Below are 17,848 nucleotides of genomic sequence, written 5' to 3'. Positions count from 1 at the left end.
TAATGCAAAACAGGCCAATGCAACTACAGCTTTCCTTTCTTCTTCCCAGGCGAGACCATCAAAATCGTCATTGAAGACTATGTCCAACATCTCAGTGGCTACTACTTGAGCCTGAAGTTCGACCCAGAGCTCCTTTTTGGGGCGCAGTTCCAATATCAGAACCGCATTGCTGTGGAATTCAACCAGCTCTACCACTGGCACCCGCTGATGCCAGACAGCTTTGTCATCAAGAATGAGGAGTACAGCTATGGCCAGTTTGTCTACAACGCCACCATGCTGACAGATTATGGGGTGGAGGCCCTTGTAGAGGCTTTCTCCAGACAGCGAGCTGGGCAGGTGGGTACGTGGCAACATCCTTCTCAAAGAGCCAGTGGTACCTCAAGGAGCAGGATGGGCTGGTTCTAGGTGCCTTGAGACGGAGAGACTGAGCTAACTTGGTTGGCTGTATGCCTCGGTAGCGAAGGATCCTTATAGTTCAGTGGGTGACTCAGAGGCTCCCAGATCAACCTGGACCAGGCCCCCAATTCATCCATCCCTTGGCTTCTTCTCCCATCAGTGATGGAACTGAATCAGATCCTTGGTCCATCATGGTCAGTATTGTCTACGGAGATTGGCAGCGGCTCTCTAGGGACTCAAGTAGAGATCTTTCACATCACTTACTTCTTGAGCCTTTCAGCTGGAGATGCCATTGATTGAACCTGGGGCCTTCTGCACACAAAGCAGAGGCTCCGCCGCTGGGCCACAGTCCCTCCTTGCCTTTTTGCTGTACACTCTGTGTACAGCACTTTTGCTGTGTACACTCTTTTGCTGTACACTCTGTGTAACTGTCTTTTGTACACTGATGAGGCGCAGCTCTTAAAGGTCTGAAAGAAGGCCTTTCCTATCACCTCTTCTCTGAGATCCTTTAACCAGGCATGGCAAGGACTGAATTCTGCTAATAAATCATAGCTCCTCGTGCATGATGGCCACTGCTACATGGCTTCTGGCTTTTCTTTTGATGACATAAAAATGGGTGATGTTGGATCTTGGATGAGCAGGGAGGGAAATCTGGCTGGGTGCTGTCAGTGACTGGGATGGATAGACCTCCAGTCTGATCCAGTGGTTCCATTTCCATCTCCCTTTCCATGCTGCTTTGTAACAGAACCTTACCAGTTCCCCCACTCCTGTTTTCCAGATTGGAGGGGGAAGGAATACCCACAGCCAGCTTCTGAATGTGGCCATTGGGGTCATTGAGGAATCACGCCTGCTGCGCCTCCAGCCCTTCAATGAATACCGGAAGAGATTTGGCATGAGGCCCTACACTTCCTTCCAGGAACTCACAGGTACAGTAGGCAAAGCCACGGGTCTTGCTCAGAGGGGCCAGTTTTGTGTGTGTGTGTGTGGGGGGGGGGGGGTTACCCCCAGGAAGTTCTTCTCTGAGATAATGCTGAAAGCAGAAGACATTTCAGTGCTCCATAAACTTTATGCATTGTCTAAGTGCCATGCCAACTGTTGAATCTTGTGTAATTGCCAGCTAATTTGGAGCATATGAGATAAGAATATTTTAATTGTTGCTGTCTAAGAAGGGGGAGCAATAAGACATAACATGTTAGTCTAAAAGATCTGCACAAAGCCAAAGGATTCTATTGACCGTGGACCCATTCTCTCAACTCCTGGGTCACATTCGCTCTTTCTTGGAAAAATGGGCAAATGAGAACAAGATGCAATTTAATAAAGATGTGTAAAGTTCTGCATCTGGGTCAGAAAAATGAAAAGCATGCCTACTGGATGGGGGATACGCTTCCAAGTAACACTGTGTGTGAACGAGACCTTGGGGTCCTTGTGGATTGTAAACTAAACATGAGGAGGCAATGTGATGCAGCGGTAAAAAAGACAAATGCCATTTTGGGCTGTATCAACAAGGGCATTACATCAAAATCACAAGATGTCATAGTCCCATTGTATACGGCACTGGTCAGACCACACCTGGAGTACTGTGTGCAGTTCTGGAGGCCTCACTTCAAGAAGGATGTAGATAAAATTGAAAGGGTACAGAGGAGAGCGACAAGGATGATCTGGGGCCAAGAGACCAAGCCCTATGAAGATAGGTTGAGGGACTTGGGAATGTTCAGCCTGGAGAAAAGGAGGGTGAGAGGGGACATGATAGCCCTCTAAGTATTTGAAAGGTTGTCACTTGGAGGAGGGCAGGATGCTGTTTCCGTTAGCTGCAGAGGAAAGGACATGCAGTAATGGGTTTAAACTACAACAATATAGGCTAGATATCAGGAAAAAGCTTTTCACAGTCAGAGTACTTCAGCAGTGGAATAAACTGCCTAAGGAGGTGGTGAGCTCCCCCTCACTGGCAGTCTTCGAGCAAAGGTTGGATACACACTTTTCTTGGATGCTTTAGGATGCTTTTGGGCTGATCCTGCATTGAGCAGGGGGTTGGACTAGATGGCCTGTATGGCCCCTTCCAACTCTATGATTCTATGATTCTTATTCTCTTGTCTCCATCCCAGGGGAGGAGAAGATGGCAGCTGAGCTGGAAGAGGTGTATGGAGACATTGATGCGGTGGAATTCTACCCTGGCTTGCTGGTGGAGAAGAGGCAGCCCAATGCCATTTTTGGCGAGAGCATGGTGGAAATTGGGGCCCCCTTCTCCTTGAAAGGGCTCTTGGGGAATCCCATCTGCTCTCCTGAGTACTGGAAGCCCAGTACGTTTGGTGGTGCCATTGGCTTTGAGATGGTGAACACAGCAACGCTTCAGAAACTTGTGTGTCTGAATGTGAAGAAGTGCCCATATGTGGCTTTCTGGATACCGGAAGGTGATATGGAGGAAATGGCAGAGGCAGCAGTCAGCAGCTCTGGGGAGAAGACGCCATCTTCTGAGCTTTAGGACTAGGAGGGAGAATCCTCCCGGGCTTGGCAGATGATTACAATCCAGCCAGCAAGCCTCCATCCCTTTTGGTAGCACAGGGCACCCGTGTATGATGGTTGGCAGGCTGACAAAGAAATAAAAGGGCACAATGCCCCCCCCCCTATCTTCATGCTCCCCTGGAGCAGAATAAATGGACCTCTTATGGTTGGAGAAGCATCCAAGGAGGAGGCTGTGATGTTTTTGAGAAATGAAAGCCCACTAAGGTCTGTTCTGCCCCAGCAGAAAAGCCCCTGCTCCCCCCATCACCTCCTTGAACCTTAATCTCCTTTGTGCTCTAAACAACCCCTCATTTGCAGGAGGAATGTCACCATAGTACCATTGTCCCCCCAATACTTGGAATTCTGTCCTCTGAATTGTAGTGCTAGTTAGAATTCCCAGAAACTTCTTATGCCTGTTGTAAACTTCTCATGTGAACAATCCCATGAGTCAAAGCTTGCGAGTTCCAAGGGGGAGGGAGAGTCAGACCTTTTGGGATGTCTCCAGGACATGTATTCTTGCTGCAAAGAGGGTGGAAGTTAAGATGACTTCTGATAGTGGGAATCACAGTGGGAGGGAGAATATGCCTTTCAGGGAGAAAGAAAGATCCGTATTTTGTTTGTGTGGATTGCAGACAGGCTTCCTTCTTCAGACTATGGGAGCATAACTGGCTCCATCACCTGGCAAACCCAGGTAGATGAGACAGTAAAGGGCACCTCAAGTGTCATGGGCCTTTTAACCAACTACATCTGCCCAGTCTAAGAGCTCTATCATTCCTGCACTTGATGGATCTCCCCCAACCCACTAGGTGGCAGTGTTAGAAACAGACCCTCTTTTGCTCTACTTAGTACAGGCAGGCATCCTAGAACTGTCTTCTCTTGCACCATTTTCTGTTGCTATTCTTCAAGTGCCTGCCTTTTGGGGAGACTTTTGAGGGGAAAGGCCTTGGAGGTTTTTCAAGGTGTGTGCATGAGAGAGAGCCACTAGAAAGGGCTGGAGTTGGCCTCTAACTGCAGTTGTAGCTGGACACACAGTGAACACTCTCACAAATGCTCCTTGGTTCACCAAGCTGTGCATTAAGCACATGTGTAATTTTACTGTTGATTTTCATTGTTCTCTTTATTATAATCAAGTATACCTTTGTTTTCTTTATTCCATTGGCTTCAGTGCAAAACACATTGCCAGCTGTCGCTTCCCCCCTACCCCATCCAACTGGGGTGAAATCCTCAGGGATTCTCGCCTTTCCAATGGGATCCTTCTTGTCAGGTTTCAGGAGAATAGGAGACATGTGTTTTATAAGCAATTAAATTCTCACCTGCAGAGCAGACAGATGAAGCAACCCGACGTAGTTGCTCATATCTAAAGCAGTCTATTTTTAAACAAAGATGGATTGGATGGGTGAGAAGAGCGAAATCCTGCACACACATCCTCATACTTGTGCATGAAGCATTTTCCCCCAGTCTAATCCTCAGCAATTATCAGTGTTCCATCCTACTTGGTAGCAAGATCTGTAGAATATCTGTGTCACTGTTCCCATTATCAAGTCACTGACCTTCTTGAACTCTTAGCCAGAGGGTCAAGGGTCAGAATGACAGGTAGATTCAAATGTTTCTATTACTCACTGTCATTAATATTTTAAGTCAGGTTAGTTATCATGAAGTTATAGTCAAATTAGTTATATTGAAGAAGAGGGAGTGTTTCATTAAGCCCTACTTCACACACAAATAGCACATTAAATTTTGAGAATTAACCTTCACTTCTACCAGTTATGGGCTCCGTCATTGAGCCTGGTCTCAAGATTAGGTGCATCATGCAAAGAAATGCATTGAAAAGGGAATCCTGGGAAAGGAGGAACCAAGGAGCAGATACATGTGACATTGTGTTATCTCATCAAAACATGTATCTGTCATAACTCAGTCACTGTCTCCTTAGGCAGCAAAAGGCCTGTCTATCCCTGGAGATGCCAGGAACTGAATTTTGAACCTCAACTATGCAAAACTTGTGCTCCACCACTGAGCCATGGCTCCTAAGTAGTCCCTTCAATTAGCCTACTGTCTCAGCTAGCTGAATATTGCTTCCATTGATGGACAGAAGCTGTGCAAGGTCTCAGGAAGAGAAAGGCCCTTTCCAACACTTGCCATCTGAAAGATATTAGCTGGAGATATCAGGGACTGGACCTCGGACCTTCTGCATGCAAAATACGTGTTCTGCAACTGAGTTATGGACTTTCCCCTGAAGAGGATGCAACATAGTTGGTGAAACTATAGGAAAGGCAGAACATGCTATAGTGGTGGGGAACAAGCCTCACTTTGAGGAAGATATGATAGGGTGAATATTTTATGTTCCATGGAATCTTCATTGCTTCATTTGTGGTTAACAGGTGTTCTTCAATGGTGAAAAGTAGCTGGATCCTCTCCCTGGACTAGGAGGGAGAACCAAAAAGGGACATTATTCATCACAGGTGGTATTGTCTTCCATCTGTTTTAATCTGCTCACAAAAAGGTCCTGGAGCCTCCAGAGGGAGATGCAGAGTAAAACCACATCTTCAAAATGAGAAGAGATGTGGAGAACTGTTAGAGAGGGGGAACCAGATCGATACAGAGGGCTACAACTAGGCTTTTCTCTTGAGTAAGTGAAATTTGTTCTCATCCATGTTCACAGCCAGGCTGTGCTACTGTAATCCGCTCTATGTGAGACTGCCTTTGAAGAATGTTTGGAAATTCCAAAAGCTACACTATGTGGCACAATGCATTATAATACAGAGAATGTAATTCCACTTTTAGAAGAACTCTGCTTTACTGCTTGTTTGCGGGGTGGGGATTCAAACAGAGCACCTGAAGGATCACTAATCCCATTTGGATCTGCTTGTCAATTAAGATCAAGCATCGTAGGACTGCATATGAGATTGGATAGCAACCAGAGGTGTGCCTTCTCTGTGGTGGCACCTTAACTATGGAATACCCTTTCCTTGCCTGATGTCTGGCCTTTTGTGCCTTAGATCAGGGGTAGTCAACCTGTGGTCCTCCAGACGTCCATGGACTATAATTCCCAGGAGCCCCTGCCAGCATTTGCTGGCAGGGGCTCATGGGAATTGTAGTCCATGAACATCTGGAGGACCACAAGTTGACTACCCCTGCCTTAGATGCCAGATGAAAAGCTGATGGCATTGTCAACCCTGTTTTGTTTCGGTTTCATTCATGATTAGACTTACCATTATTGGGACGGTTTTAAGCACCCTGTCGAAGTTTGTTCACTCTGCTCTTTCAGGCTGCTGTTTTTGTTCTGCTGTATTACAGTTTGTACTGATTTTTATCGATGTGATTAGTTTGATAAACTTAGTTTTATAAAGTTTATGATTGTTCTTTTAAATGTTATAAGCCAATTTGGGCATATTTTAGAGTGCCACTATAAAAATCCAAATAAATAAATAGCTATTTTTATACAGCTGGTTGAGCTTCCCCTCCCTCTGTATCTTTTCAAGCCTGTTAACTCTGAGTGTACCATTGATAGGAAAATCAGAGAGGAGGTAATTTCACTCTTTCGTTCTTGTGTTTTGCCCTTTACTGGCAGTCTCCAAGCAGTGGCTGGACAGATACTTCTCAAGGATGCTTTAGGCTGATCCTGCTCTGAGCAGGGGTTTTTTGACTAGATGGCCTGTATGGTCCCTTCCAACTCTATGATTCACTTGGCAAGGTGACCCTCATTGCAGAGTTTATCATTTATATATTTTACATGTTTAAAATGGCTGCTGTTCTGAAACTGATCATTTAATATGCTGCTCTGAAATTGTATAGTTTTCCGACCTCATCTCATCTGCTGATCTAATGCCGTTTGCTAGCTATGCTTGTATTTAAAGGTTTCACGTGGGTGTTATCTGATTTCATTTTAGTGAGGCAGCATTCTTCTTACCAGTTTGATGTGTTTATGTGCCTTGTTTTCAGTGTGTGTGTGTGTAAACCACCTTGTTTAGTCTTCAAAGAGAATAGCAGAATAGAATGCATCTATGAACAATACGGAGCATGCAGCATGCTGAGCTCTCACAGCTAAAGGGAGCAGCTGCAATTCCAATGAGGTGCCTTGATTTTATAGCAGCTGTTTGAAGAGAAGGATGGGAAGGAAGGAAAAAATATAGTCCCCTGTGGCTGAAGTGAAAACTTTTGCAACAAGCCCCTTTATCACGCAATCGCATTCTGGCCCCATTTTCAATCCCCTTCCCGGTAAATACTTTATGGTGGCTTGACTTCCGTCTTTGAACGAGACCGGCTGTCTCATGGCTGCCTTGTGGGAATGTTGTCTATCAGGCCTCAGTGCATAGCAATACGTGTTGTTCTTTCCAAAGCTGTGCCGTGTGAGAAGAAACTGAAGGATGTTTTATGGTTTGTTTATATGTGGCAACTTGTTTCCGGGAGGGATCTCTGGGCACTCCCTCCCCTACAGTAACAAAACACACTTAAGAAATCTGGCAGAAAAATTACGGGTCTCTTTGCAGGGATTGGGAAAGCCTCATCACAGCTGGTCTCCCCCGGGCTTCTTCTTGGACACTGTTGACCTCCTTCTCCTCCACCCCCCCCCGCTTTTTAGGAAGGGGGGTAGGAAGGGGATTTTATTATTGTGCCGCCATGCTGTGATGTTTTTAAGTCTTTTAATGGGAGTTTAATGGGGTTTTAAGACACTGTAACCCACCATGAGCCATTTGGGAGTGGCGGGAAATAAATCAAAATAATACTAATACTAATACTAATACTAATACTAATACTAATACTAATACTAATACTAATACTAATACTAATACTAATACTAATACTAATACTAATACTAATAAAATATGCAAGAAAAGCACATTGGCAATCTCTTTCCAGGGGCAGAAGGTCCACTAGGAGCACTGATTTGCTCGCTCGGAGCAGGGTCCCCAACCTTTTTGTGGGTGTGGGTACGGTTAGAATTCAGACCTAGGGTGATGAGCACAACCACCTAAGGGCTGGTGCAGGAAGTGGAGAAAGCCACAAAATATCAAGATGTGAAGTGCGTAAATCTCAGCAACTCTTTAATGTTTCAGGCAGAAACTCTGTTTTAGAGGATGCCTTTTAAAATAAACATACTGTTTCAAAATAATTTGCATGCAAAATAAACATATCGAACTAGCTAGGAAACCCTCACCTGACGATGTCTGTCTTCACTTTGGATGCATAGAACCTGGTTTTGCATGAACTGGGCCACGATTCAAATAATAGAATTATAGAAAGGGCCTTACAGGCTACATAGTCCAACCCCCTGCTTAATGCAGGATAAGCTTAAAGCATCCATTATAAGTATCCATCCTGCCTCTCCTTGAAGACTGCCACTGAGGGGGAACTGCTGCAGGCCTGAATCCAAGGATACACAAACTGCTTCAGAGATGCTCAGTAACCTGCTCATGTCCTACCAGGATGATGAGGCTGGACGATTAAGTCTTTTCAAACTCAGAGGGTAAAATGAGGTTGCTTTGATCTACCAGCCCCCGTCATGGCACTGACCAATGGGATGTGATCTTTCTGCATAATTCAACATTTCAAAGCTATTCTAATATCTTGCCCACGGCCCGTGGCAGAACAAGTGCCATTGTGATGATAACGGGAGATTCTCCCAGGCAAATAACAGGTGTTTTGGATTTTTTCCAATGAAAAAGGAATACAGGTGAAGGTTAGCATTTTATTCTAAGTAGAGATTTTCCTGTTATAATAAAAGGTAAAGGTAAAGGTATCCCCTGTGTAAGCACCGAGTCATGTCTGACCCTTGGGGTGATGCCCTCTAGTGTTTCAATACAATAGACCATTCAAATTGGTCCATTCAATACAATAGACCATTCAAATTGTTATCTAGAAAATTATGCCATTTTTGTTTGCTGGTTTAACATTCCGATGGGGTCTAGTGACCACTCTGGGAGCAGAAGAGCTGCAGCACTGCTGAGACTGTGTGGATGAGATCTTCTCACAAGAGGAGGATCCCCCTGTAGACCTTGTCGTATTTAAAACTAAGGAAAGGGCTGATTCCCACACAGAACTTTTGCTAGCAGAAAGTCAGGGGTGCAGGATTTCTGCACTTTTTACTCTTCCCACTGCAATCTGCTGTGCCTCTGCTACCCTGTTCCTCTTTTCCAGGACTGTTTCCCCCCCAGCTTCTAGATCCTTGGACAGCTCCTGTGCTACTCAGCCAGTCAACCTCGTTACTCAAACAGATGGGGCTGCATTGAACCTGCTGCACATGGAACTAGGACAGTGAGGGTGGACCAGGCCTCTGCAAGTCCCATGCCGGAGCAGGATATACATATCACTAATGTTCTTTTAGAGTTTCAGAAACTCTTAATACATTTAGATACTGAAAGATCCTGGACTCCTACTCTTTTAGGAATTCTTGCAAATAACATTTTCCTCCCAATCAGACATGCTTTAAAAGGTGGAAGCCAAGATCTTCAATACGCTGCATGTTCCAAATAAATCTGGCACAACTTCTTATCGTAGCTGATTTTCTGAAGCCATTGCTTGAGTCAGTTCAGGACAGTGTCATTTTTTAACGCTTCAGCTCTGTATGTGAAAAGCCAGGTGCAGAGAGGCAGACTTTTCTATAAAACTGAGCATGTGGTTTGTTTCAACAGCAGAAAAATTCAAAACAGCTTGCTATTGAAAAATTAGCTGAACTGCGCAAGGTAAGCCTTTACGCCACAGTCACAATATGTCTAGCTGTAAGGACTATAGGAATCCCAGAGGTAGACTAAAGTGGTACCCAACTGATGCTGGTTGCCGAGCAACAGAAGCATCCAATGATGACATCTGATAACCTCCCCCCCCCCTTTTATTTTATGAAGAACGAAATAAACAACACTGATTACTATATTACTATGGAGAATTTCCCCTTCCCCCTTATTTTTTCTGAATCCTTCCAATGCCAAATGCAAACAGCTGCTGGGACTCCTGTGCCCTTAAACTATACTGAAGCTATATACTGCTTTGCCAGGATTTATGGAATGGCCTTGAGGAGAAAGGGGGCATAAGAAATGTTTTAAATAAATAAATCCAAGGCAATTGGGCTGGCTTGAAGACATGGCTTTGTCTACCTTCGTACCAGGTGGGCTACTAAGCCCAATCACCTTGCCCAGACTTGGCAGCATGGCTAATGCACAGTGAAGAAACTGAGCAATCTCGAGAGCTGTTGCATGCCAGAGAGGCTCCCTGTCGCCATTCGCCACATCGTTTCCTGAAGATGCTTATAAATGGGGTGTTTGTTATCGACAAGCAATCAGAAATGAATACATTTCTCACTGTGTGGAAGAGATATAATTTTTACCTCAGTGAGTTGTGGTTCTGAGCACAATATGAATAACTGTGGCGTCTTAGGACAAGAGCCTCCATCTTCTCAGTCCTCAAATTTAAGGCCTGTTATTTCTTCCCCTGCAGGACATGCTGGCCAAACATATAAGGCCAGCTCCCTTAAAAAGCCAAGTCACTGGGGACCTTCCCAGGGTCTCAGGCAACACCTGTTCTTCTTCCGGGGTCTCTCCCAGCACCTGTTCTTCTAACAGTATTGAACCTGGAATTATCAGCATGGAAGTTGGATGACCTGCCATTGACCTGTTTCCCCCCAGCACTTCCCACGAAATGACTGGATAAGAAGCTTACTTTATTCTTTATTGCAATGCATTAATTTAAGAAAATGTTAGGAATTGTTTACATGTAGTAAAAGTGTATAGCAAAATAGTTGGTTTGCACAGAAAGGGAAAGGGAAAGAGGACACAGTACAGAAGGAACAAGTAACTCACAGCACAGAGAACCTGCAAGGGCAAAAGCATTGCAGGGAGACATTCTTCATGGGTGACATTTGACCCGAGTGGATGGAACCCTAATATAAGAATCCTTAACAAGAACTGGCCAGACAGAGCTATAACTAACTATCACTTAAACAATAACTTAACCCCTAGAAGGAACTGTTCATTAAACAAGCTAGTAGCCCCCAAACTTCAACACCTATGTGCACAGACTGCCCTGGTTCCTGGCAGGTGGCTGGTATTCAATGCCTAGCTGACAATCTTTTACGATTCTACACATGAGAGAGAGCCAAGAACTGTGGCTGTCAGAGCTCAGACACCGCAAGTACAAGAAACAGCAGCATTTGGACAGAATGACAAACCGGCACAGCTTTCTGCCGTGTTCCCATAAAGCACAACTCTAAGTTTCCTGGTTTGGGAACCCTTGAATCAAACTCCAGTTTTGTTAAAACCTGAATGTGGGCCTCTGGACAAATTGGAGTGGTTTTCTCCCCAGGAACCAGTTAGTAGTAGCTTTAGAATCCCGGTTTGTGAGGAAGGAACTCATGCTGGCAAACTGGAGTTTGATCCAAGGTTTCCTTAACCAGGAACTCTTCAATCATGCACTGCATGGGAGAGGAGGTTTGCCATGATGCCCCAATGTGGTGAGTATGCATTTCTGCTGGACAGGATCAGGGGCTCTGAGGTGGTTGTCTGAAACAGGGTGGTAGGAAATTATCCGCTCTGTGGATTACCTAGGAATGGAAAATGCTAGGAAGCTTGCAGCTCCTGATCCAGGCTCCCCTCTGTCCCTGCCCGGCATCAGTCTATTTCCAGGTCACTGTCCTCACTGTAGCACGAGGAGGCCTGGCAGATGGACGCGAGGAGCACCAAGTCCTTTTCTGGGAGCAGGCCGCATTCTTGCAGGAACGCTTCCAAGTCCACCGCAAAGAAGTCTTCGCCCAGCTGGTCGGTGATACGTACAAAATTGCCGATGAGTTCCCCACCCTTGTAGACCAGAAGGGTCGGCAATGCGTTGTTGGTGAAGTGAGTGCTAGCGCCAATCAGGGAGCTTCTCACCCGACAGAATTTGACGGCGGGGTACTCAGCAGCCAGGCAGATCATGCAGCCATGGAGGGCTTCGGCCCCAGGGACGTCATCCTCGTAGATGTGGATCATCACCAACGTATTCTTGTGCCCCTTGTCGATGGTGTCCAGGAAGGCCTCCCCACTGTGGATCTCAAACACTTGCTTGAACTGCTGCCCGCTTTGCAGCTGCTGCCGCATCTCTTCCATCCGCTGCTTGCGATATTGCTGCAGGAACTCCTCGTCGTCAGCCCCCTCGTGCAGCATGCTGTACTCCTTTAGGGTAAGCTAGGATAAGTGATGGGGAAGGGGAGATATCAAACACCACTTAACTGCAAGCTGCAAAGGCAGCCACCCTACAGCTGTATTTGGGTGAAGCTGTTGAGGCCCTTCCAAAGAAGAAGAAGAAGAAGAGTTGGTTCTTATATGCCGCTTTTCCCTACCCGAAGGAGGCTCAAAGCGGCTTACAGTCACCTTCCCTTTCCTCTCCCCACAACCGACACCCTGTGGGGTTGGTGAGGCTGAGAGAGCCCTGATATCACTGCTCAGTCAGAACAGCTTTATCAGTGCTGTGGCGAGCCCAAGGTCACCCAGCTGGCTTCATGTGGGGGAGTGCAGAATTGAACCCGGCATGCCAGATTAGAAGTCCGCACTCCTAACCACTACACCAAACTGGCTCCAGAGGGCTGGGGGGCAGGCAATTGCATATAGATGTAGTGTGGGAACTGATGGGTGCAAAAAAAGACACATCTGCACACCCACTCATTCACTCGCCCACCAGACAGAGGTCTGTAAAATTCTGAACCAAGCAAACATAAAAGAAAAAAAAGGGGTGGAGCTATAGGATATGAAATAGTATTAATAGTATAGGTTGTTTGCCGTATGAACTCTCAAAACACTGGAACACAGGGTCTGCTTTAGCAAATGCTTCCCGCATTTTGAGAGTTGAGGGAGATTTGTCATGGAAGCTAAAAACAAATCTACTGTTCAGTCCTTAGATATCATCCCAAATGAACCCCATGCATAGGCTCCCTGCCTCGAATGTCCTACCTGGAAAACTATACTGCTGCCACTCCAAGGATGTGGTGCATCAAGCACAGAGGTTCCCTTGGGAGCGTGCCCTGCCACACTCACCTTCCCATTCAGCTTCTCCTGAAGTTCTTTCTGTTTTTTTTGGTCTTCCTCCTCATCCAGGTGTGACCTGCAGGTCATGGAGAGCTTCTTGATGAGCCGCTCCATCTCCCGGCACTGCTCCTCACGCTGCTCTGTCTCCAGCTGCTTGAACCGTCTCCAGTCATTGATGACACCTTTTGGCCCTGGAGGAAGAGAAAAAAATCAAGGAAGCAGTGGAGATCAGAAGAGCTAGCTTAACTACAGACCTCCCTGTCACCTTGCACTGCAAAGAGTCCACAAAAGATGGGGACATGGCTCAGCTCATGTTTTGTACGTAGAAGGCTGCAGGTTCACTGTCCAGCGAGGAGAGTCTCATGCAGCTAGTGCTGGGACAGGACTTTCTCTGTATCAGGCCCTAGAATGCCATAGCCTGTCAGAGGACCAAGGAATAAAGCAGCTCTGTATGTTTAAGGTCAGAATAAGGGGCATGTACAAGGAGTAAGATGCATCTTACAAAACAATAAATGGAAGAACCTGAGTTACTGCATACAAATAACATTTCACCTTTCCATTTTGAGACACTCTTAGCAAAATTAAGAGAAAATCAAGGATGTTATTTTTGACTAGCCTCTTCTGCGCATTGTGCATATTGGGAGCATGCGCTACCTGCAATGCTCCCAATATATTCTAGCATCATGTCTGGACTGAAAAACACACTAATCTTGCAGAACAAATTTAGAGTCCAGGGGGACTTTTAAGACCAACCACATTTTATTCAAGGTATGAACTGTGACTGATGGGGCACACACCTGTGTTCACAGCACTGCCATCACTGCTCAGCTCCGCTTCAGCCAGCGCGGTATTAGAGCTGTGCTCCTCATCCTCGTCTCGCTCCTCCTTGTCACTGTCCTCATCCTCACTGCTGCTGTAGTAGTACTGGAGCTTCTCGCCCAGCAGCTTGTCGTCCAGAGTGGTCATCGTGGAGGCTGCAGAAGGAAGCAACAGGAAAGGGTCAGTGCACCCGGCAGCCTGATCTGGGCGCTGCCAGAAGTGGGCTCTTGAGGGAGTTTCACAGCATGCAGATTGGCAAGATACCGGAGAGATGAAGACTCCGTGCGAGCGTTATGATCTGCGATAACAAGCAGTGAACTTCTAAGGTCTGCAGTGAATGCAGCTGAAATCTTTTAGCAGGAAGTCTATGCTCATCTACTTTTATCATTAGATGTAGTGAGATAAATGGTGCACGTGACCATTTTAGGGCAAAAAAAGAGAGGAACCGCATCAATCAACAACATCAGCCTCTTTATATAAGGGGATTACTTTCCTGTTTTGCCTTGAGAAGTATTGCTAGTCACTCCAAGTTTTTTACACCAGGAAGAACCAGTGACCCAATAGATTTTCTGTCTCTATACGGAACCTCCGCAAGACCGTAGCATGCCCCAGTGCGTACTCTTCCAAGGAAACGAGTTTAACTACAGGATGTGGAGGCCAAGATGAGCATGGCCAGAGCAGTGGCAGCAACAGACCTTCTTTAGCACCAAGCCTTAATCCCTCTCTTTATCCTGAATCAGATCCCCTCTCAGCCACGGATTTCCAAGCAGCAGCTTTGTAAGCCATCTGGTGTGTAATTTCTCAAAGATAAAAGTGGCAGATTCTTTCAGGAAAGCACTGGCATAAATGAAGTAGTTGCTGGCCATGAAGTTAAGTAGCTACTGGCCCAGAAAAGCTACTGGACCATACAATGTATATATGGGATTCACTGCCAAAAAACACTGGCGGCAGCCCCAGTTTCGACATCATTACAGCAAGAACAGAGAAATTCACTAGAAGATGGATTCATCAACAAATATTAAATACAACAGCGAAATGGAACCTCCATATTTAGGGGCAGTATATCACTGTTTAAATATAGATGCTGGAGGCAAACAAGCTGAGAGAGGTTTGTCAAGGGCAAATGTGCCCCCTTGGGAATATTACATGCATTTTAAAGAGAGTCAACATTCTCAATATTGCACTGGAGCAAGTGCTGCAGGAACTCTGAGACCACCTCCGAGCCCAGCACAAAGTCCATCAACTAGACAGGAGGACAACCACCTGCATGAGACCTTATGTCCCTGACTCTGACCCTCCCAGCACTCCCTGAGCAGCACAAAGCGACAGGCACTCAGCAGGTAACTGTTGCTTTGAGGGAAGGGAAAAGTGCATAACATCAAAGGAATACAGGAGTTATTTTCCCAGTTTTTTTCGGGGCACAAATGTATACACTGCATTGTCTTCTGTCTTCGTCATCCACTTGGTGGTGCAATATCATGTCATTGCCTTAGGCAATTTTTACTTTGCTCTGTTGTTTAATTGGGTTAACCTAAGACTTTTACATTGATTCTTGGATGTCGTATGCTGACCAACTGAATTGTTTTATATGCTTTGTAATCTTCTTTGAATCTCGGTGAGAAAGCTGGGCTGCACCTGAAGTATGTAAATAAAATATTTATTGAACTCACCCAGAGCCCTAGGGATAGAGCGGCCTGCATTTACATAAGCACATAATGAGATGAGCGTGGCCTGCTCTCGGCCTGGGCTCTTGGCCACTGGAAGTCAGAATCCGAACAATACGTAATCAGCTCAGAGGCCAAAGTAAAGGGAATGGCTGTGGGATGGCGAAGAAGGACACAGGCAAGGCACCTCGAAGGGACAGCAGCAGCTGCTGCTTAACCCTTATAGTGCCAAGCAAATCACAGCGCTTAATGTGTTGTTGAAGCCGAGGTGGAATGATGGAGCAGTTTAGCTGCACCCCACCTGAGACTGCCCTATTCATTCTGTTAAATCATTTCAGTAGGATTAGAGCTCACTAAGGTTGACAAGAAGGGAAGGAGAAACCAGGCAATATTCAGGTGATGCCTGACTTGCTAGGGGCTGGCTTCCAACTCTTGCTTCTAAGCAAAACCTCCTCCAATGTTCTCTCACTGTTCAGTATTGGGTAGCCAGGTGTCCCCTTCCCCATTGGGATCAGTATGCCAGAACCCTGGACAGCTCCTGTATGGCTCAATGCTTTGCCTGCTATTCCGAAACCCACTTTAGCAGCACCGTGTAAATAACACCATGACAAGCCAAGGGAAAGTGACAGGGTTTTTTTTAAACCTCCTGCTCCCTGCAGCAGTCAAAGGGAAAACAGTAACCATCAGTAAATATTCCAAAGCTTTTAAGTACAGGATATGTTAAACTCTGTACTGTTCAGGCATGATAGACATGGAGCTTTGTGCATTATGAAGGTCAAGGGCAGGATTTCGTAACATGAGGTCAGAGGCATGTTATTAAAATTCATCTCCAAACAAGCCAGCCAGCTGTTGCTTTAGGCTAGCCCGGTCTCCTCCTTTTGTTCCCCACCCCCATTTTATGGACTGCATAACCATAACCTCAGAATGAGGACCCCAGAAAATAAGAAGCCAAGTTCTATAGATTTTATTTCTATAACTAAGGCTATAAGATGTGAGATGACATGGGGTGGGGATACACAAGCTATCTATCTACCCCCATTGTCCTTGAAGCTGTCTATCTTTCTTACTGGCTATGCTGTCCTGAGCTCCATCCCTCACCAATTCAGCAAGTCATTTGTCCAAGATTAATGATTCATTGTGGGGGAGGACCATGGGTACTCCCAATACCTGCGGTGACCCTGTCTACTCAGAATTCTCTCTATGGGGCACAGACCCACCCGAATCCCAAACTCTGAACCATGAAACTATGGAGAACCAGCTTGACTGTCTCTTCCCCTCCCTCCCTATCCTCAACAAATAATTCCCGATCGCTGCACCCAGTAACATTCTCCATAGCCATCTTCCCTATGAGTAGCCAATGTTCCCAACCCCCCCCCCCCCAGAAGCTCTAGACCCAGACAGGACTAAGCAAGCCCTGCCTCCCCAGCACCAATTACCCCCTCCCCCAGTCTAATCCCCAAACCTCCATACAGAGTAATGTCCCTCTCCTGCTTACCCCTACCACACAAATGTCCATAGAGGACTTTTAAAACATACCCAGCTTTTCTCTACCCAAAGGAGTCCCGAAGCGGCTAATTAACACCTTTCTCTTCCTCTCCCCTCAACAGTCACCCTGCGAGGTCGGTGGGGCCGAGAAAGCTCTAAGAGAGCTGCTGTGCAAGACCAGCTCTCAGTGAGCTGTGACTGGCCCACGGTCACCCGTGGAGGAGGAGCGGGGAGTCAAGGCCGAGTCTTCAGATGGGAGTCCGGCGCTCTTTCGCCACTGCACCAGGCTGCCTCTCAAGAAGCAAGACCTCGAAAGAAACAGCTTTGCCGAACCTATCGGAATTAGGCCGGGATAAATCTCTTGCCAGTCTTTTTTAAATGCCTGCTTATTTTGGCTCCTACACCGTGGGGACTTCCTGGCTCAGAGTTTTGGACCCCCTCCCTGAACGCCAAGGAGACGCCCACCCCCAAACCGCCCACTCCTACAAACCCCCGGCCACTAGCCTCGGCGCCCCCTTCATCCTCGGATCAGCCCCCCCTCTTACCTCCTCCTGCTCACCGCTGGCGTCGCCCTCTCCCTCCCTTCCTGCTAGGCAAAGACGGAAGCGTAAAGGATGCCGGGAAAAACGAGCGAAGCGGCGCGACCAGACTGTAGAGTTACAAGAAGCGGCGTTTTGCACAAACCAGGCTTCCGGTTGACGTCCAATCAGCGTCAGAGGCGAGCAAGGAACCGAGAGCGCGACACGAGAATCGCGCCAGCCCCGCTTTGCAGGGCTTTCCGTCTCGTGGGGTTTTTTTTTTTGTGATATAGTTCTTAAAAGATTACCTGCGCAAATGCACGCGGAAGAATTCTTACCTGAATCGTCGTGTCTGCACGGGCGACGACAGCTGGCACTTCGAGCGGTTTGGGCTGCACGTTTCTCCGGGGACTGGGAACGTTTGCGCATGCTCGAAACGTCACGGTCTAGCCTAGAGGGGTTCCGCAATTTGAGGGATAAT

The 17,848-nt window shown here is 46.6% G+C and overlaps 2 protein-coding genes across 3 annotated transcripts in view; one reads left to right on the top strand and one right to left on the bottom strand.

Moving 5' to 3' along the window:
* PTGS1 (prostaglandin-endoperoxide synthase 1) overlaps nucleotides 1-6,340 on the top strand; it is a 33,023-nt gene extending 26,683 nt beyond the window's left edge. Inside the window, exons 9-11 of the mRNA XM_077305633.1 lie at nucleotides 50-336; nucleotides 1,175-1,322; nucleotides 2,499-6,340. Of these exons, the coding sequence (XP_077161748.1) occupies nucleotides 50-336; nucleotides 1,175-1,322; nucleotides 2,499-2,875 (812 nt within the window). The 3' untranslated portion in view covers nucleotides 2,876-6,340. The remainder of the gene's footprint in view (nucleotides 1-49; nucleotides 337-1,174; nucleotides 1,323-2,498) is intronic.
* A 4,200-nt stretch (nucleotides 6,341-10,540) lies between these two features.
* On the bottom strand, nucleotides 10,541-17,839 carry PDCL (phosducin like). 2 transcript variants are annotated; one of them, XM_077306558.1, is made up of 4 exons: nucleotides 17,706-17,839; nucleotides 13,679-13,855; nucleotides 12,891-13,072; nucleotides 10,541-12,044 (listed from the first exon to the last, which is right to left on the bottom strand). In XM_077306558.1, the coding sequence occupies exons 1-4, from the start codon at nucleotides 17,794-17,796 to the stop codon at nucleotides 11,493-11,495; spliced, it is 1,002 nt and encodes a 333-aa protein (XP_077162673.1). In that variant the 5' UTR covers nucleotides 17,797-17,839; the 3' UTR covers nucleotides 10,541-11,492. The 2 variants fall into 2 exon arrangements, with proteins under 2 accessions (XP_077162673.1, XP_077162675.1); XM_077306560.1 differs by lacking the exon at nucleotides 17,706-17,839 and adding an exon at nucleotides 17,395-17,523.
* Between the last annotated feature and the right edge of the window lie 9 nt (nucleotides 17,840-17,848).

The sequence above is a fragment of the Paroedura picta genome, chromosome 12 (genome assembly GCF_049243985.1).
Source record: "Paroedura picta isolate Pp20150507F chromosome 12, Ppicta_v3.0, whole genome shotgun sequence".
Taxonomy (NCBI): domain Eukaryota; kingdom Metazoa; phylum Chordata; class Lepidosauria; order Squamata; family Gekkonidae; genus Paroedura; species Paroedura picta.
This window is presented reverse-complemented; position numbering and strand designations above follow the sequence as displayed.